Source organism: Hyaena hyaena, unplaced genomic scaffold, assembly GCF_003009895.1.
Source record: "Hyaena hyaena isolate Hyena2069 unplaced genomic scaffold, ASM300989v1 scaffold_560, whole genome shotgun sequence".
In the NCBI taxonomy this organism is placed as follows: Eukaryota; Metazoa; Chordata; class Mammalia; order Carnivora; family Hyaenidae; genus Hyaena; species Hyaena hyaena.
In genome coordinates, this window is record NW_024081192.1 from 429,668 (window position 1) to 450,339 (window position 20,672).

The 20,672-nt window shown below is 55.6% G+C and overlaps 1 protein-coding gene across 1 annotated transcript; it reads right to left on the reverse strand.

The window, feature by feature from the left end:
* Positions 1–14: 14 nt before the first annotated feature.
* On the reverse strand, positions 15–20,480 carry CTDSP2 (CTD small phosphatase 2). Its single transcript, XM_039256147.1, has 8 exons — positions 20,076–20,480; positions 6,281–6,429; positions 4,396–4,434; positions 3,875–3,976; positions 3,243–3,299; positions 891–983; positions 552–737; positions 15–369 (listed from the first exon to the last, which is right to left on the reverse strand). The coding sequence occupies exons 1-8, from the start codon at positions 20,137–20,139 to the stop codon at positions 244–246; spliced, it is 816 nt and encodes a 271-aa protein (XP_039112078.1). The 5' UTR covers positions 20,140–20,480; the 3' UTR covers positions 15–243.
* Positions 20,481–20,672: the final 192 nt, after the last annotated feature.

Sequence of the window (20,672 nt, forward strand, 5' to 3'; positions counted from 1 at the left end):
CACACACACACACACACACACTCACATTTGGGAACCCAACTCAGGGAGCAGGCGGCTCTAGGCGCTGTCGGTCCGGGACGTGCCTGCTTGGCATCTATCCTGTCCTAAAGCCCTTTCCAACCACTTCTACTCCCAGGCCCAGCTGGGTGAGATGCTCCGGCTTCCGCTCTGGCAGGCTGATCATAAAGGCACAGTGTAGGCAAGTCCCCTACTGGGATGGCCATTGCTCGGAAGCAGGGAAGGCTAAGGGGCCCGCAGCTGCCCGAGGCTGGTGTAGACATCCTCTGCTCCGCTCAACTCCTCAAAGATTGGGATCAGGTTTAGCAGCTCAGTGTCTGCCATGTCATCAAACCAAGACTGCACGGGCACCTAGGGCAGGAAGAGGCAGAGTAAGTCTCCTGAGTGCCAGTCCCTCCCTCACCCCAAAGCCCCAGGAGGCCGGCTGGGTACACCCTGCTGCCACGCCCCTCTGGGGAAGCCTGGGCTTGTGCTGCCGGCCCCCCCCGGCCCCTCCCCCACTCCTGCAGCGTGGCTGTGTCTGGACCACTCACTGCGTTCTCTGGGTGGAAGATGTACGAAGCGGGCGAGTTGTCCAGAATGAGGGTTTTCCTCAGGTCCCTTCCCAGGCGGCTGAGGTCCTTGACGTAGCAGCCTTGGTGGAACACGCAGGACTCCCGGAACAGGCGGGCCCGGAACACCCCGCACCTGTCCAGCAGGTCCGTCACTGGGTCGGCGTACTAGGAGGTGAGAAGGTGCTTTCATTCGGATGCAGTCCTGGCCCCACCCCACCCCACCCGGGGCCTCCCCGGGCCCAGCGAGGAGCTGCCGGACCAGCCCTGTGGCTGCCACTGACGCTCCTGGCTCCAGACTTCCCTTCAGCCCTCAGGTACCTTGGCCAGGCTGGCAGTGAAGAGAACACATTCGAAGAGCTCCCCCATTCGCCTCAGGAACTCGTCCACGTAAGGCCTCTTGAGCACATATACCTGAGGAAAAGGGGAGAGGCTTGCTGGGGGCAGCCCTGTGAGGGAGCCCACTGCACATCCGTCACCGTCACCACGTCCACGGAGACCGGCAGGCAGGTTCGCACCGCTCCCCGTCCGGCCCTACGGCCTGAGCTCTGGGGCCACCTGGCTGGACACTTCCACCCCACGCACTAGGGCCTTGTACCGCCTCCTCACCAGGTTTCTGCAGGCTTGGCGGCCCAACCTTGACCCAGCTCAGGAAGAAACGCACGCGCCTCCGTCCCAGAAGCCATCTCCGTTTCAGGCGGCGAACCATCGGCTGCCTCCAGAAACAAGTAATCAAGAATAGGCCTCACGGACGGAACAGCCTATCCTGGATTACTTGAATCCAGCCACAGCCTGTGGGAGCTTCCTGTCCTTGGCTCTGGCTCTTGTGCGAGGTCGCACACGCTGCTGAAACCTCACGCCCTCACAGGGCTTCTCTGAAACGCGCCAGGGAGAAGGGACTTCTTTCCTGCGATGACTGCGCCGGACACCCTGCACGTCACACCCGGGCTTGCTCCAGCCGGCCACCCGAACTCACGCCCACCCTTCCTGATCGCGTGCATTTTGGCCTAAGAGGTTCACTGGCTACATGTCCCTCACCGCTCTGCATTCTGCTGCTTCCCTGCCTCCAGGATCCTTCCCTCTCCTCTAGCCTCGATGTTGCTAGAACCATTCCTTCGAAGCTCGTGTTATCCACGTCACTCCCTGCCCAACGAGCATGTGTCTGCCATGACTCTCCCTCCTTGGAGGAGGCCTGCAGCGGCCACTAACTCCCCACACCCCTGGTGGCTTTGCGGCAGGAGCCCTTTGCTCCAAGTAGCCACAAGAAGGCTCCCTGCATTTGCCATTTCTTCAACCTTAGACCAGTTCCTCCCTCTTCTTGGCTGTTTCTCAAACTTGGCATCCCCCTGCCACTCCTCACTGAAAACCTGCCTTCTGTAGGTAGCTGCCCGCCAATTTTAATCTCTGTTTTTCAGGATTCATGCTTCTCCTTGTGAATCAGGAGTTCACAGTGCACATCTACCCGTCTGAAAACATGGCTTCATCTTTTCTCCGTGGGTTTCGTATATCTCCACACGCTCCAGCGGACTGGGTGGAGGCTGACCAGTCCGAGGGCCAGGCTTGGTTCTGAGCTGGGGCTGGTGGTGCTGGGCCTGGTGCAGCACTTCAGTTGGGAGGGGGTGGTGTTAGGGAAAGAAGCTTCTAAGGGACAGAGGACAGTGGTGACTCCTTGGGGAAGCCTCAATCCCCTCCTTCCCTACAAGTAATTCTTCTATTTGCCAAGGCCACGTGGACAGGTATCCGGGTTGGCCGGGCATGGTTGCTGATGCTCCCTGACCCTCAGGCCAGCTGGCAAGCCTCTGGAGTACACACTTTTTCACTATCAACGCCACACAATCCCAGACTGAACAGGCTATGTAGGGCCAGAGCCTAAGCTTACTTGGATTGATGTGCTCTTCCGTAGCATTTACCGGGGTGGGGGAACCCAGTGGAGGGGCCCAAGAGGAGGGAAAGTGGAGAAGCCAGGGCTGGGGAGGATGAAATTCATCAGCCAGAAGGAGCGGGTGGGCAAGGCGATGACAGAAAACAGCTAGTACTGGCTTCCTTGCCTGAACCAGGCAGATACACCAACACTTCAGGATTAGAGGAAGTGTCATCATTTAACAGCCCTGGCTACAATGGCCAGGAGGTGGGATTCAGTAGATTACAGCTATTACTATTATTAAATAATATTTTAATTTCTTTTTTTTTTAATTTCTACTTTTTTTTTCAATTTTTTTTTAATGTTTTATTTATTTTTAGGAGAGAGAGAGAGAGAGAGAGAGAGACAGCGTGAGCAGGGGAGGATCAGAGAGAGAGGGAGTCACAGGCTGAAACAGGCTCCAGGCTCTGAGCTGGCAGTCAGCACAGAGCCCGACGCGGGGCTCGAACCCACGAACTGCGAGATCATGACCTAAGCGAAAGTCGGACGCTTAACCGACTAAGCCACCCAGGCGCCCCAATAATATTTTAATTTCAAACAGCTTGGTTGCAAAGCAAAAAAAGATGACAGCTAGATGGGAATAAAGACGCTGATTTTTTTTTTTTTTTTAAGATCACAAAGCCTTGAGTGTGAGGAGTTCCAACACGGAAAGGAGGCTGAAGATGCAGGAAAGGGACCGACTGATGGAGCACACCAGAGGGGCGGAGGAGCCGGAGGCCTCCAGGCTGGCTGTGGCCCGGCAGACAGCTCACCTGGTGAGTGGTCCCCTCAATCTCTACAGGCACTATGAAGTCGGCGTTGATGATTGGCTGGAAGACAGAAAAGTTAATGAGGTCAGCATGGTAGGAAGGAGACAAGAAGCCTTGGCCACACCCGGTCCCCTGGGAGGGGTGGGGAGAAACAGGTCTCAGAGACTCCAGGAAGCTCCTCCCACCACCCCATGTAGAGCACACAATATCCCCTCCAGGTATTCCTCACTACCTCCCCCCAACCCCCAATTCTACCCGAGCAGACAGAATGTCAGGACCTTCCTAAGTTAACAACCGTCCTGACAAAATGGTGGCGGGCAAGGTCCACGGGTTGGCTGATTCAAACCCTTATACAGGCCTGCCCTGTACAGAGTCGGTGGCTCTCTGGGCTGTGTGACTAGGGGCAGATAAAGCCTGCTGGCAGAGACTAGGGGGAGCAGGGATTCCTTATTCAACATTCCTCCGTGTGGCCCCCAAAATATGTGTGATAACAGTGTGGCCAAAATGGCAGAGCCCCCCTCCCCGCCTACCCCTCCCCCCCCATCAACTTTACGCTGCCTCCGAGAGAGCACCTTCAGTTAGACACGCAAGACAGCCTGAGATGGCTGTAGGGCGGACTCCAGATACGGAGTTACCTTAAAGGAGCTATGCACAAGGGTTTCATCCAAGTCGATGACCACGCAGATCCTTCCTTGATCTTCCTCTGTCACCTCTGGGAGCAGGCAGGTCCCCGGGATCTGAAACCAGAGCCAGACTGCTGAGGTCTGCCCAGGAAAGCCCAAGTGTTCTCTTCAGCAGAACTCTGGGAAGAACCAGGCTCCTCGAGGACACAGAAGACCCCCGACTTCAACCCAGAAGAGGTGCCATTTGAAGGCCAAGAAGCAGAGAAAGAGACAGAGTTGGTGCCTCGGCTCCAGCCTCCCACTGGACTATGAAGTGCTCTGGACGCTGAGATGCAGGCCAGGGCTGGTGTGGGATGGATGTCAGCTGTCCCCTCCCCCAAATCTAATGCCTTTGCAGAGTGAGTCCTCCGCAAATATCCGGCACAAATGGCTTCCCAGGGTGGGGCCAGCCAGGTGCTGAAGAATGAGGGGATCACCCTATGTGGTCACAGGGTCTGGGGTTTTTGGGCATGTACCCTGTCAGATTCACGTACCTGATAAAACTGGTACTGGAGACAGTGGAGCAGATCGGACTGTGGGAGGAAAGGAAGCAGTCAGTGTCGACCAGCCGATGCTGTCCTACCTAAAGCAAACTGCTTCTGCCTCAGGCCTGGCAGGTAAGTTTCTCCCCAGGTCCCCAGTCCCCTGGAAGGTCCTGATATAACGAAAGTGATTTTTCTTTCCTTTCCTTTCTATTTACTCTGAAAGAGACAATAAGCCTGTGCACAAAAGAGAATCTTAAGCAGACTTTGCACCCAGCACAGAGCCCTACCTGGGGCTCAATCTCACAACTGTGAGATCATGACCTGACTGAAATGAAGAGTCAGATGCCTAACCCACTGAGCCACCCAGGCACCTTTTTTTTTTTTTTTTTTTTTAAAGGAAGCTCTACGCCCAACGTGGGCCTTGAATTCATGTCCCTGAGGTCTCAGGAGTCGCATGCTCTACCACTAAGTCAGCCAGGCGCCCCTCAAGTGACTTTTCGTAAGAGCTGCACAGGAAAGGGGAAAGGCCAGAGCTGCCTTTCAACACTGGGTCTCATGAGGGATGGAGAAGGCAGCGTCTCAGGTGGATAAACTGAGGAACAGGGCACTCCAGTGGCTAATGCATGGAATCAGAGACAGAACCAAAATTGGAACTCCTCCCTGTGGTGGCTCAGCATCTTGCTGAGTCCTGGAACCCAGGCTTCTCTTTGAGAACAGGTGTCTTCTGTACTCTCTTCTGGGGGTGATACACCGTGCGGGGAGGGCCCTGAGCCCCTAGGATACATCAAGTCTGCCCACATGGTGGGACCCGAGATGTACGGGAGGTGGAATACAGAAGGCCCAGAAAGGCTTCCCTGGCCTTTTGCTGATAATAGAAATGTTGTTATGACTGTAAAAAGTGATACCTTGAAGAAAAATTAAAATCCTAGCATTTAGGAAAAATTCATGTCAGCATTTTAGTGTATTTCCTTCAAGTCTATTTTAGCAGTTCTTTCCCCCATAATCTGTAATTCCACATTCTGTTTTTTTGACTTAATGTGGCAACTCAATACTTTTCCGTATTATTGTGAACTTTGTAAAAATCAATTACTAAGTAACACTGTCATGTTGCACTTTATTTAAGTGCATTTCCGCCTACTGGATAAATGCACTGATGCACATCTTCAGCCTCGTTCTGAGAGAGGAACCAGATAGCTAGACCTTGGTGTTTCGGAAAGAAGTAACCAATGGCATTGGGGGCAGATGGGTTTTTAGTCAGGGCTATGCCCAGCCTTGAAATGCCAGACACACCTTCTGCTCATTGGCAGGCTCAAAGACACCCATACATTTCCCAATGCTTGTCCTCCCCAGGACAGGTGAGAGTGCTGGAGTGTGGTAGAATTTCAGTTCCTTCGTTCCCAGGAAGGGAAGTAACTTGGAAGACAGCTTTGCATAGTAATCCACAACAACAACAAACAGAGGTGTCACAGCCAGAGAGACGGTGCTCTCACTCTGACACAACTGTTTACTAACCACTAACTCTCCGGGGGCTACACAGACCCTCTGGAGCTCCGTTTCCAGGTGTGTGAGTGGGACCAGCCTGTGTCCCTCCTTGCCAGGCTGCTATTTGCACCACATGAGACAATATATGCAAAGTGCCCTGGACGGTTCCTGGAACATGGGAGGGTCTGGACCACAGGGGCCCTCAGAAACCACAGGGATAGCTGCATGGCCCACATTGCAAACGGGAGCCCGCAGAAAGAAGACGGGCCACTCTAGGAAGGCCAGGGGAGGGGCCTCTGAGCCACAGGTCTTTGAGACTTCAGGGAAGAATACCTTGCCCACATACTGTGGTGCGGGGGCCCCCACTGGCAGCCCCCTCCTTGCTGGCATCCCGCCACCCTGATCTAGCTACCTTAGCAATGGTGTTGGCTTCCTCCTTGTATGCGGAGAGCTCAGTGGAGGAGCTGGACTGGCCAACATGCTGGGGGCGAAAACAGCAGAAAAAGGCCTTGAAGATGTTCCGTCCACGAGGTTTCTTAGGAGAGGACTTGGAGACCAGGCCTAGAGCAGAGGGAATGATGAGGCATTAGCTACCAGATGACTCTGTCCCCAGGTGGCCCTGTGCCTGTATCCCCTCCTGTCTGTAAGCTCCCCACCAGGCACACACCACCTGCTGGGCAGATAACCCCATACGGTCACCACTGAAACACACATGTTCATTCCAACAGTCCTCTAGAGCAGAGGCCGCAGGAATCCCCACTCTCCGGTTTGGGAAATGAGCTGTGGAGAATTCGGTCTTACTCCCTGGTCGGGGAGGGGCACAGGTATTGCGTTCTGGTGTCCTGCACTCTGGAGGTGGCACACTGAAGGACCCTCAGAAGGAAGATTCACCGAGGCCAAAATCCATCTCGACCAACTCCAGCTCGAAGAATGAGCTGTTCTACACAAGGGAGAAACCTAGGCCCTGCAAGTCAGTGGAGCCCCAGGCCTGTTCCGGGTCAGTGTCCCTGGAAGCTGGGTCAGTGGCAGCAGGACGGAGGCCAGCTGCAGCCCCAGGGAAGAACTGCGCTCCTCCACTCCCCCGCCACTGGCCCTGCTGCCTCCCCTCCCAGGCGCACAGCCCCCCCCCCCCGGGAAACACACCTGGTGTCAGATTCTCGGCGGCTGCCAGCCTGGTTTTTAGACTGCAGCTGCTCAGTCTTGCCTTCGTAACTCAGGCTTTGGAAATACAAAGCCATCTTAATAGGACGCTCGGCAAGGCAGCCCCAGAAAAGCCAAGCTGACACAAAAGACTACGGGCATTACAGGATCAGCCGGAGATGGACTTCAGAGTGTCTTTCCAGTGCTGCCTGCTTTTCCAGGAGCTGTTCTGGCAACTGTTGAGGAAGTGTAGGAAGTGTAGGAAGACCTGGTGGGCACTGTGGCCAGGAGGTGGCGCCACATAACTGCTGCCAGAATGGTCCCCGGCCACAGGTCTCTGCCTGGGCGGGAGGGGCTGAGGATTAAAGCCAGCCCACTCCATCACAGAGCCAGGGCAAACTACAATACAGGAAACAAAATGAATCTGGAAACACCTGTCTCTGTGGGGGTTAAAAAGGCCAACAAATGTGGCACCAAGGACAACTTTCCTCCAGCTGTTCCCTTTGCGAAGCGAAGGGGGAAGCAATGAGGTGGGGCCCACCACGAAGCAAGGTAGGGCTTAGTCCTCCGAGCACGGAGGCCCTTGGAGAGAGGCGGTGGGACAGCCATTTAACAACCGCTATGGGCTGCCTGGACCCCCAGAGAGGAGGAGAGAAAAGCAAACTCTATTCTCCATGACCCAGGGGGAGGAAATGGCCGCTGACCAGCAGTCAGGTGGCCGCCAGCACCGCCCCAGGACAGCCCGCTCCACTCTGACTCACCAGCAGCAGAGGGCTTCCTGCAGGTGCAGGCTAGTGTGTCTGCTGTTCAGAGCTTGCTCTCCTTCCCTGGGTGAGGCCAGACCCTGACACTGGTATGACCATTTGACACCTTTAGTTAAAGTGATCGGGCCTCCCTAGCAATTTGCCTACACACCTGGATATTGCTCTTGAGCTCTAGGCCCCAGTGGAAAAACCAAGATTTCCAGGGACTGGGGATTTTGTGATAAAGGGAAGAAGTTGCACTGGGGCCCCTGTTATCAAGGAGACAAACCTCAGAGCAGAGCCCAGTGCTGAAGAGCAGGATGTGCGGCTCCCTGGACTTTTTCCTACTCTTAATAATCTAAGCAGAAATCAGAGCAAAAGGGCGGCTTCTCCACCTGCCTGCATGGCCCACATTCAATTCCGAGCCCAGGGACTCCAGCAGACGCTGACACAGAGCTCCAAGACCAGAGCTGAACCATCACTTTTCCTTTGGTTTATGGTTTCTTCACGCAGAACCACAATCAGAGGCTTAACCCGGGCACGGAGCCTTTCTTCAAAGGCCACACAGCCCGAGCCTTGCCTGAAGAGAGGCCGTCAAGAACGCACTCAGCATCTTAGTGACAGACGATGTGAAGGCTGAGTAATCCTAAGAGGCAGGGGGGTGAAAGGGGCAGCTGGCTGCGGCCACAGAGAGGACTGGCCGGTGCCCACTGCGGGAGGCCCAATAGGCAGAGACACTGGGGCCTTAGACACAGAGCTTGGTGGGGTGGGGGGCAGGGGCTCCTCAGCTTCATCTGGACTCAGCAGGGGCTGAAGGTCTTCTCAAAAACACAATGTGGCCAGGCAGCTTCTGGGCCTCAGGGACCACAAATGCCTTGACCTCGGGGGCAGGCGCTTGGAGCGGAACACAGAGCTGTGGCGCCTGGGGAGGGTATCCCAGGCCCACAGCAGCAAGGTCAATACCCCACAGGTCCCTCTGTTGGGGCCCTACTTCCCCCAGTCCTTCTCCAGGCTGTTGTGTCCTCCTTGTATTTTCCAGCGCTGCCTCTTTAGCAGCAAATCTATCAGGGCCTCTTTAGCCTCCCCTCAACATGTCTGCCTCCTGATGGGGCCTGCGATGGCCTTGGCCACGTATAGTCACCAGCCTCTGGTGCTCTGCATAGCAGATTCTCAGTCACTGTGACCGGCTGAGTGAATGACTGCGGGAAGTCCAGGGACTTGTGCGTCACTTCTACAGAGCCAGGCCCCATGGAAGCCTTCGCTGGTTTCCAACAACCTGGAAGACTTAGAAACAGAAAAGCACCCTTTATGTGAGGACAGGAAGATAGGCAATGGAGGAGCAGAGCACCCAAAGCAAGCCTGTCAGCCTTTCTGCGCCTTAGTCAGGTTTACTGTGTACTGATGAGGTGCCAGCCCTCTGTTAGGACACTTGACATCATCACTTCAATTAATCCTTACTACAAACCCATCTGTAAGCACCAATTCCCCATCTTACAGGAGCAAGACTGGAGCAAGTACTCGTGGTTACACAGGGAGTATGACAGCGGAGCCAGAACTGCACCTAGACCTGCCTTAACCTGGAGCCAGCCCTCACCCATTACCCCACAAGGGCCCTGACAGGGGGCATTGTGTACATTCACTCATGTGACAGCAGGGATGTTTGTTTATTCTACTCCTCTCTAGGCTAGGATGGTAAAGGAGTAGTTTGGGGCCAAGCCCCCATCTTAGCTGTCCTCTCTGGCAGGCCATGAAAGGTACAAGGCTCTGCGATTCCACCCCAGGGCTCGCTTCATCCCCATCCCAGCCCTGCACCTGCTCTGACAGATACCTCTGGGAAATCAAGAGGACAATGGGGGAGGGGGAAGGATAGGGGCTGGAGACAGGGGCTCTGCCCCAAGACCTGCTTTGTTCAGCAGGTTTAGGGGAAGGGGGAACACTCATCAGAGTGTGATCTGAACCCTGTGTCAAAGAGCCTTTCAAAGGGCTCCTTTCAGCCGGCGCTCAGCACTGTGTCCCTGATGGCCAGGTGCAGGCCACCCCCAAATCCCCCTCTTAGGACAGGAACACGGGGCATGAGAGGACTTACAGGCCGGGCCCTGGGGATTTCGTTGTACACGGTTTCCCAATCAGCGAGTGGAGGCTCCAGTGGGTGCCATGGAGCCCCATAGCCAGCCGCTCCCCCTCCTTCATTCCTCTTGCTGCCCTCTTTGCGGACACCCCGCCTTCCTCTCCTGCCCAGCAGCCGACGTGCATCTGCTCTCCCTGCTCCAAACATCTGGTTTGGGCCCGAGTGTTGGAGAGGACAGGCACAGACCCAAGGAGGGGACCTCTGGCTTAAGAGGAAAGTGAGCAGGTGGCTGGGAACAGGGAAGCCAGGCCACTCCTCCAGTTCACTGCTGCAAGGCCTCTGCCAAGGCAGGGGGGTGAAGGGACGGTGGGGTGTGGCAGGCACCCCCTGCTCAGAGGCCAGACCCTGCCAGTCCCCACCTTGGACTGACAGCCAGCCTCTTTAAGCCTTGGTTTCCTCATCTGCTACCTGGGGTAACACCAGGGCCTCACTCCTGAACGAAGGGAGAAACAAATCCTGCTGTCTGCACAGTAATGTGCCACGGAAACTCTACAGCTAAACGCTGTGCCTGTTTTCGTATCTAAGGGGAGATGACTCTCGTAGAGCACACTGTAGACCTCGTGGCGGGAGACCAGCAACAGGGACAGGGGCCTTCCCGCTCCCAGCATGTGGCTGAAGCCCAAGAGGAGAAAATGTGAGAAAGGTGCCAAAGGACGCTGATAGTGAGCAGGTTTCACAAAATCAAAACCACCCCTACCTGCTTTCAAATCCACCACCAAAGGTGTCTTCCAGCGTGCAAACGCCCTGGCTAATATTCTGCGAGTAACAGGAAAGCAGGAGAGGCTGCTCCGCCTGAGATAAACAGTGCCCTCTCTCTGGCTGTCTATCATTGTTGCCCCCAAGAAGCACCAGATGGGGGCACTATTTGCCTCTACCTCGTAAGAAGCTTGTGCACGTACAGGTCTGCGCCCTCGCGTGCGCGCGTGCGCGCGCACACACACACACACACACACACACACACACGAAGATTGGCTCTGCCAGGACAACACTATTTATAACCTTCTTCTGAAGGTCAGGTTCAGATATCACCGTTGCCAACAACACAGCTTCGTGTCCCAGCAAAGGAACTCCTCACACGTCCGCCTAGGAGTCGGCAGAAGGCAAGCTCTCAGGCAATGGGGTTTTAACAAGCCCATTCACATAGAAAGATGCTTTCTTGGTTCTCTCAGAAGTACTTCCTTCCCCACCATTTCCCATCCCCCCACAAGCCAAGGACTTAGCCCGGCTGTCACTATAAAATGGCCTCTCTGAGGGGCCTCCCTCCCCTTAGCTATTGGAGGAAGGAGAGTATTTGGAGCATTTCCGGCCCTTCTTGGCCAGCTGCCTGGGCCCTGCAGCCAAGACACGTCTGATTGGGGCTCCCCACGGAGAGGAGTCCTCCCAGGTCCACAGCAAGGGGCTTCTGGGCCTTGGCTGGGGATAGGCCCTGACGTGCCAGGCGGACGGAAGGGCTCCTTGGACCGGCAGGTGAGTCGGCAGGGGAGCAGGAGGCCGAGAGATGCCTAGACATCCCCCCCACAGAAAAGACTGGAAACAACGGCGAGGGTATACCAGTTTTCACAGTGTCCAACTGCTGACACTGTTCTCTGTGGGTGACAAGGCAGGCAGGGCCTCGCGCAGCTCAGCACCAGCTCCCGAAGTTCCAAAGAGCTGCTGTGACTGTGACGGCACAGACTTCTGAAAGTAGTTTTAGCTAGGCTGTTTAGCTCACACCAGCATGTTCTATGCTGGACCCCTCCCTGCGGCCAGCATCCAGGCTGATTTACTCATGCGGTGTCTCCCGTTATTCCCCCTTCTCTGAGCAGGAGGGCTCCTTGCACCTCCCTTTCTTCTAAGAAAGGAGAGCTTTTGTCAGTCCTGGGTCCTTAACGCCACCTGTAGGGTGGGGGTGGGGGTCACAGGTCACTAGCTACTTGCCTTCTGCCCTTTTCTCTGCTACCTCCCCCTCCAAGCAATCTGGTCACCGATCTTAACACAGGGCCTCAATTTTAGGGACCTCCCTCAAGAAAGACTGTTTTGGGAGCAGGGGATTCCTGGCAACTTCTAAAACGTGATCAAGATACTCAATCAAGCAGCCTTTATACAAGTTATGGCCATAACACCCACCTAAGCAGCTCGAACATACTTCAAAACCCCACCGGGGTGGGGCTGAGGTTCCCAGAAGCAGCAGCAGGTCCTACACTAGAGACGAAGGAGCCATTTCCCCACGCAGGGGTCAGCAGCGGGGTCAGCAGCAGGCTCAGCCCCCAGCCCCGCACCAGAGGGTTCTCAGTGGACATCAGGAAGTGAGCAATGACCCGCGGTGGCAACAGAGACAGACAAGAGATACCATCCAGGAGAACCCAAAGGGCTGGGTTCCTCCCCTGCCAGGGGCCTTGCTCCATGCACGCTAAGGCAGAGATACCACTGTGAGGGCCTGGAAACCACACTCGCCCACCCTGAGCCTCTCTCTCCTGGTGGAAGTGCCAAGCAAGCCCCTGTGGGAGGCTGGGAAGCCTAGAGAGAGCTGCCACACAGGACAAAGACACCTTCTCGGTGGCTGTTTCGGCCCTGGCCTAGGCCCTCTGGCCGACTCCCAGCATGCTGGCTTTGGTGGAAGGCCGTGAAGAATCCAGTGCCCCCCCCCCCCCCCCCCCCCACCCCCCCCCCCCCCCCCAAGCTCGGTGAGCCCGCTGCCTGTGACACATGCATGCGTGAGATGCAGAAAGAGTAGGGAAGCCACAGGATACAAGGGCCCCTCAACCACCTCTCCTCCAACCGGTGTGAGAAGTACAGTGGTTACCCAAAGTGCCATGGACTTGGGTTTAAATCCTGGCTCTACCACATTTAAAGTGTGTGGCCTTGGGCCTCAGTCTCCTCATCTGTAAATAGGAACGACCTACCTATTCCACTGAGCTGTGAGAATTATAGGGAGTTTGGGGTGCGGCCTGGCTCTAGTGTCAGCTGCTAGTCATTAAGGGTAAGGCACTTTCATACCTTAATCTCAGTCTCCAAATATTCACACTGAAAGAGGCCGTAGAGATTTCTTCTCATCCCAGAGGTCATACAGAGGTAGTGGCAGGACCAAGCCTGGGAACTGGCCTTCTCCAAGACTCCACAAAAACCAATCAGAGTCTCTCTGTGTCTCAGATACACACACTCACTGAAGTTGGCCAGCCAGTTCCTTCCTTCCTCTAGTCGCTGGCCTCTGCAGAAAGACTGGAAGGAGTCTGTCAGGAAAGGACTGCCAGGGAGTCTGTCCGCCTCCGAGAAAACTCACCTGCTCCTACCACACCCCTCGGCTTCACCAGGGATCAGCCAACCGGTATAGGCGTGTCCAACTGAGAGAGCACGGAGCTAGAAGTCAAGAACCCCGCTCTTGCCCCACTTCAGCTTCTCAAACAGCTCTGTGGTCCTGCCTGAGGTGCCACCTCTCTGTGGCTCAGTTTCTTCACAGATTAATGGAAAAAGGTTTACCCTACAGGGTCCCTTACAAGGTGGCTTCAGATTATCTGAGGCTTGACACATTTAGAAAGTGGAATGCGGGGCACCTGGGTGGCTCAGTTGGTTGAGCATGCGACTTCGGCTCAGGTCATGATCTCACCACCCATGAGTTCGAGCTCCACGTCAAGCTCTGTGCTGACAGCTCAGAGCTGACCGTACTTCAGATTCTGTGTCTCCATCTCTCTCTGCCCCTCTCCCACTCCCACTCTGTCTCTCTCTGCCTCTCAAAAACGAGTAAGCATTAAAAAAGAAAGAAAAAGAAAGAAAGGAAGGAAGGAAGAAAGAAAGAGAAAGAAAGAAAGAGAGAGAGAGGAATGCACAATGCAAATGAGAGGCAGTGTGGGTCATGGTTAAGGGTCATGGTTAAGGCTCGACTCTGGAGTCTAGGTCCTGGCTGACGCTAACTAGCCCCTGTATCCTTGGACAAGGTGCTTCAGCTCCCAGGGAAAGTTTTCCTCGTCTGTGAAGTAGAGATAATTCCTACCTCCTGTCTCACAAGTCATTGTGAGGATTAAGTGAGATGCTAGATATAAAAAGTTAGGACCAGTGTCTGGCCCATGGTTAAGCGCTCGTCTGTGATCATGACTGTGTCCATTCACACTCAGAAAACTTTAGGATTCCCCTTTATGAGCCACTGGCTCTTTAACAAACAGCAAAACTGGATCCCTCCGGGGGACTCTTTCTGCTCAGGGCGAAGCAGGCAGTTGGGGCCATTGCTGTGTTTACCTGGCTCTTCTCCAGGGACACTTGTCAGAATCATAGGGAGCATTTGGAACATGCACATGCCCGGCCCACCTGCTCATGCTCTGATTCGGCAGGACCCAGGTGGGGTCTATATTTTTAGTAAGTGTCACAGGAGAGCCTGATGTGTGTTCCTGGCTGGGAGCCAACGCCTAAAGGTTGCCAGTGGTCCTTGACTAACCCTTCCAGGACTGGGGGATGGTTCAGCCGGCGTCCCCTTGGTTCCCTTTCCCACCACGTCTCATTGGCTCAGTGTCTCCGCTATCTCTGAGGACTTGTACCCCAGGGTCTGGTTTTCCTCTCTACGAGTACTTGCTCTATCACTGAGTCAAACACCTGCTATCTCTTCTTGCAGGCCCCTGCTCCTGTGAAGGAGGGGCCCCAGCCCCACTCTGCTATGGAAACACAGGAGCTGGGCTCCACCACACTGGGAAGGCGCTTCCACAGCCTGGGTTGTGCCATTTGAGCCTTCCCGTGAATCTGCTTGCCTCTCACTGGGAATGGGGCCACACTTGTTCCCCAAGAACGGTGCAGGTGGGGAAGAGCAAATCGTACAGGATGCAAAAGCTATTCAATCGTCAAGAGATCAAAGTATCTATAGAGTAAAACCAGAGTACGAGTGAAGTCTGAGATTTAGGAGGCAAGAGGAAGGGCTAGGAGCACCTAGAAAGAGAAGGCAACTGTCAGGAGATCTACTCAGAGATCAGCCTCCAGGCTAACCCCTAGGAGAGGTGACCAATAAAACCGGATACACACAGCTCCCGCCTAGAGGGAGGCTCTGGGTGCTCCCTGGAGTCCCCATTCGGTACTAACACACCTGACACACAGAACTGAAAGCACTGGGCACTTTGCCGGACAAAGAAACTCTGTTCTGGCTGGTTTCTGGTCCAGACAGGCTTCCTAAGTCAACTTCTCCACTTTGATTTCTAGTAGCTTCTTCATAAGAGTTGCACGTTCATAAGCTCATCTATAGTTTCCAGTTGGGAACTATGCCTCCATTTCAGAAGAGGGAGGGAATTATGTCAGGGCCACACCCAATCCCATGACCCCAAGACAAGTGAGTTAATTCTGTGCTTTGCAAGCAGGCTGGCCTGAGACACGATGAAAAGCAATTTAATGCTGCTTTTTGTGCTTTCTCAATGTTGTACCCCCAAACCACAGCAGCAAAGACACAGCTTAAGAGCATGTATTTCTCTTCAAAATCCCAGTTTTTATTTCTCTCCTTGTTACTAGAATTCCCTGAAAGAAATGTGAATTTCCCTGCATCCATGAAGTCTTAAGGCAAATGCGGCCAGGATGAGAATGCACCACACAGCTGCCCCAAGTGTTCATTGTACCCATTTCTGAGAGGCTGGGCCAACTGCTCAGAAGGTTTGGGCTTCAGAAACTCTGCACAGGAGGGCACAGCTCCCTGGCCCCCTCCCACCCCCAGATGCCCAGACACCTGGCAGAGTGGCAGATGCCCTAAGGCACATGCTACTCCCATTAGTGCAGATAAAATCCCATCCCAAGTCACACAGGCACAAAGAAGGGGTCTGTGCAGCAAGGCTGTTTGTGAGCCTCAGAGGTTGATCCTTCCAGAAGGCCCAAGTCCCCGCATCAGTGTCCCCTCTGACCCCCAGCCACCTGTCTTTAACAATAAAACCCACATGACCCCTTGCTGTTTGCACTGTGTCCTTGGGGAAATGGAGGAGGAACAGAGTAGTGGTCTAGCTGTGTAAAAAAGGACATTAACGTTTATCAATCATTTCCTAAGTACCAGGCATTACAGAACTGTAAATATCAATATTCCTATTTCACAGATAGGTCACGCGGAACACGAAAATGTGAATAGGAAAAGCAGGGATGTGCACCCAGGCCTGAAGCAACGAACTCTGCTCCTAGAACCATTCTTTGCAGCAACAATGAACACTTTGCTGCCCCTGCCCTCCACCCCTTCCCGTTTCATCCAACACAACAACCAAACTTCCCAAGATGGGAATAAAAGACACTGTTCCTAATTACCCAGAAGCCAGCAGAGAGAAAGTTGAGGAGGAAGAGGCAGGGACATAGGTCTGTATACAGATACGTATACTTTTGCATCCTGTCTGTCTTTCCCTTTCCCTTCTCACAAACACTGCTATTATTTAAGTCCATGGAGAGGCTGGGAACGCCAATTCACCTTGGCTTCTGTAGCATTCGCCATCTTGACAAAGCCCACGGTCACGAAGGATGTGGCCGTTCCCATGGAGGATGAAAATGCTTCTCCGCTGCCTGTTTCGCTAAGACCCCTCCAGCGGAGGAGGGAGGAGCCAGGACCCCCACCACACCTGCCAGCTCAGAAGGACTTTCCCCCCCACAATTCCGAGGTCCTTCTCCACGGAGGAGAGGGCAGGGAGGGCTCTGCCCATCAAAAGCAGTGGCAGAACGGCAAACTCCCAGCCTCAGGATGTTAAAAATTGACAAACTTTGTTGCAGAGTGAGCAGGCACTCTCCTGGGATATCCCAGAGGGAGCAAACACAGCCTTCGAGCCACCCCACAGGCCCCCAGCCCACTCCAAGATGGGGGGGAAAGTCCGCAGGAGACTCGCGGGGAGCCTCAGAGCCACAGGGAGGCCAAGACGGAGAATGGATAAGACTGGACAGGGAGAGGAGCCACCTACAAACCCGCATCGCGGACTACAAGGGGCAAGCTAAGGAAGACAGCCCCAGCGACATTTGTTCTGAGCTTTTCAAGCGAAGGGCCTGCCTACGACTACGTGAAAAAGAGTTTGAGCTTTTTCACGAGAGAATAGGGCAGAACTTCCCCCTGATGGAGAGGAAGCAAGAGCTAGAACAGCCACCATCCTGATTCTGAGGGATGGTCGGCTACCAGAGCCTGCGCAGCCTCTCATGGGAGGAGACAATCCTCGGCATCATCCCAGCATCATCAGGCATCATCACCCATCGTCTCCCTGAGAGGAGGATCATTAGGTCTCATGGAAAACAAAAAAGGTCCTGACCCCACCCCGCCCCGTGGGTCACTTTTGAGTTCTGAAGAGGCTGCCTCCAGTCCCTCCTCTCACACGGAGAGGTGACAGGGTCGGTCCTGTGTCCTGGGCTCTCCCCCCCGTCTCACTCTAAAGCCCCACGGCACAACCTCCCAGCAGTGGGGCCTGCACTCTCGCACGGCGCTGTAATAAATGGCCGGTGTCTGGCCAAACTGGTATTAACTTTTCCTCTCCACTTCTGATATTACACACACCCCTGTGCTCGCTGTACCAGGAAGCCATTTCACCCATCTGGTTGGGAAGCTGATCCAATTTTGGTCCTTTTATCATCAATGCTTTCAGTAACTTTTTTTGACTTCCCTTACTGTAATTACTTTTGAATCATCAACACACCCAGCCAGTGTGTTCAGAATGGAACCCATTCTGAAAGTTCCAAGAACAGAATGCTAAGAAGGGAGAAAAAAACAAATAAAAAACCCCCCAAAACCTGCAATGGCAAACAACTTCACTAAAAAGCCAAGGTGAGAGCAATTTAGTTTCTTCTAGAAATTTACTTATCAATAAACTGTATTACACCCCTTCCCCTTTTTTCAAAGGAGGCAGGGCACAGAGATGGGATGCTGGCAGAAAAGGGACAAGGAACTCATAAAGGAGATCATGAAAACATCTGCTCCCCACCCCCACTTAAAAAAAAAAAAAAAAAAACCAAGGGATGCAGGATTTGTAAATAAGGAGAGACTCAGGAAAGTTGGCTGGCTGGTTGCTGGGTGCCCAGGCAGCCCAGGAAAATAGCAGGTCTTCTCTGGAATGCAGTCCAATTACATGGAGAAAGACCCATGCTTGCTGGCTTGAGAATTCAGATTCCTCCAGGGATAAGTCTGAAGGACAAACCACACACAAAAAGGAAAACAAAAAACGTAACTGCAAGAAAATCCAACCCACATCAGCAACTGAACACTAAAGAAGCCAGCTGCTCTGCTTCCTGCTGTCATGTGTTCTGTTCCCCGTCACAGGCCCTGGTGGTTGAAACTTCCAGCTCTGAGACGTGAGATGCCCCTTCAGCAGTCCTGCTCTGTCTCACTCCTGGTGTGATTTCCTCACCAGGAAGGCCCCCTCTAGAAGCCTTTGCAAGAGGAGGACCAGAGCAGGGAAGCACAGGGTGGTTCTTCCCACGTGTCATTAACACAGGCGCCCCCCCGGAATCCTTCCACAGCTAAGCTCTTCACTTACGGCTACCTCCTGGGATGAGACTGGGACCGGGCAGGAGGGAAGTTCTCAACCCAGAAAGCCTCCCCTCTTCCGGCCTTGGCACAGCTGGGCAGCCAGCAGAGGTGAGGCTGCCCCTGGGGTCACACAGCCTAGGTAGTGATGCATCTAGGAGAGCCGGGCACAGGGAGGCAGGGGTTTTTGGGGGGTGGGGGGTGGGGATCTGAATAGGCAAAGCTCTCCCCCTCCTCAGGGCAAGCTTAAAGAAGGGACAGCAATGCAGGAAGCACACAGTGACACCCCCCCTCCAGGAATTAGGGAAAGGCTGATACTAGCAGCCTCTGCCCCTAGGCAGATTGGGAGAGCTTCTTGGGACTGTGAACCCCAAGAATAAGTGACCTGCTGACTAATGTTTCCAAATAGGGGGATGTGGGCGACACCGAGGCCCTGCGGCTGGCCACCCACCAGGGTCTAGGCCTTGATATGTTCAATTGCAGTACTGGCCCTGCACGACCCGTTCTGGGGGGTCGAGGGAAGGGCAGGAACGCTTCAGATTTAGTACCAAGAGCGTGCTTTCCCCAGTCTCAGGGCCAGGTGGCCTCAGTCCGGGAAGTTCTCCAGAAAAAAACAAAAACAAAACACAAAAATAACAAACAGACCCCCAAACCGATGCTAGTCCTTACTCATGGCAGAAATTCGGTACACTATTTTAGACACATTCCTCAAGGCTCGAGGAGGAACGTGATGGGGGGGGGGTAGTTTCGGGGCTTCCAATGACCAAACTGAGAGATTCCACCCTCAGGCCCGACCTTTCCCCGCCCTCGGAAGAGGCCAAGGCCTCACCCAGCTCCCGTCCGAAGACCACCCCAGCGAGGGCCCGCGACCCCCTCGCGTCTGCACCTGACCCTCAGGAAGGCGGGGGCCGCGAGCTGCTGCCCACGGAGAACTCGCACTTTTTCGCTGCGCGATTCAGAAACACGCCGGGTCTGGTGCCATCCGGCGAATTATGTAACCAGGGACACCGCTCCCGGGCTAAACAAACGCGGCTCTGTGTGTGTGGCGGCGGCCCTGGGGAAGCGCACCGGGGCAGGGAGGGGCTCTGGCCGGGCCTCGGGGTCGGACTCGTGGGCTCAACTAACGCGGCAGGAGGCAGCCCAGCCCGAGCGCCGCGCCGCCGAGGTCCCGGGCCCAGCGCAGGGCCGCGGGCGGGCCAGTCAGGTCCCGCAGGCTCGGCCCCTCCCCCACCGCGGCCGCCCCCGCCTCCAGACGGTGAACTTGGTCCTAAGTCCCGCAGGACGCCGTCCCTGCCCGCGGCCAGAGAGACCTCGGGCTGAGGGAGCCGCTGGGAAGCGCTGGACTCCAGTTCCGGCTCTATTCCAGCTCGGGACCCCTCCGTCCCCCTTCCCACCTCTTTCCCCGCGGTTCTGGGGCGGCTGAGCGCAGTCGTGCGGGAAAGTGACGACCCCACCTCCCAACTCAGGAGGGGACGGACGCGGGCGACTCGCGCTCCGGGCGCTACTCCTCAGTCTCTCTACACGGGGGGAGGGGGTGCAGGACAGGGTGACAGCTGCGCGGATGACGCCCCTCCCCCTCGGGCGCCAGGAGCCGGGGCCCCGCGCCGCCCCCACTGGGGTCGGAGTGCGAACAGAGACGCGGGGGCGGATGGACTAGGGAGTCCGGTCGGAGCCTTCGGCTCCGATCCCCAAGAGGTCAGGGGCCGGGACTTGGGTTCGGGGCTTGTGTAGCCCCCCACCCGCCCGGGGGCGACGCAAAGTTTTGGGAAGTTGCTGCCCCTACCTTGTTTGGTGAGCACCAGGGCGTCTTCCCTCCGCGCCTGGGTGATGATGGAGCCGTGTTCCATCTAACAATCCCGCGGGCCCGGGCTGGCTGGGCGGGAGGACCGGCGGGCGCTCAGGCTGGGCTGGGCTGGGGGGCCTGGGCGGGGGCCCGCTCCGGCTCCGGCTCCCGAGACTCGGACTCCCACAGCTGTTCACATCCCTGCTCTCGTTTCCTCCCTGGGCCGGGAAGGGAGGCGGCCTGTATGGAGGGCGGGCGGCCCGGGCAGCGGCTCCCCCGGTTCCCCCCGGCCCCGATCCCCCGGCAGCAGCTCCGGGCTCCTCAGTTTGGGTCCAACATGGAGAATCCGGAGCGAAAACAAGAGGAGGAAATGGGACACGGGGCGGTTTCCAGGCTCCCCCCTCCCCTCCGTACTCCGGATAAACAACCCGCGGCTGCAGCGCCCACCCCCGCGCGCCTCCTGGCTCCGCACCCGGCCTCTCCACGGCCGGCCTGTGCCTGCGGCTCCGGAACACCGTCCTAGGCCCCAGGCCCCTCCACCTGGGAGCTGCGGGAGCTGCGGAACATCCGGAGCTTTGCTATTTTGTTACGGAAAAA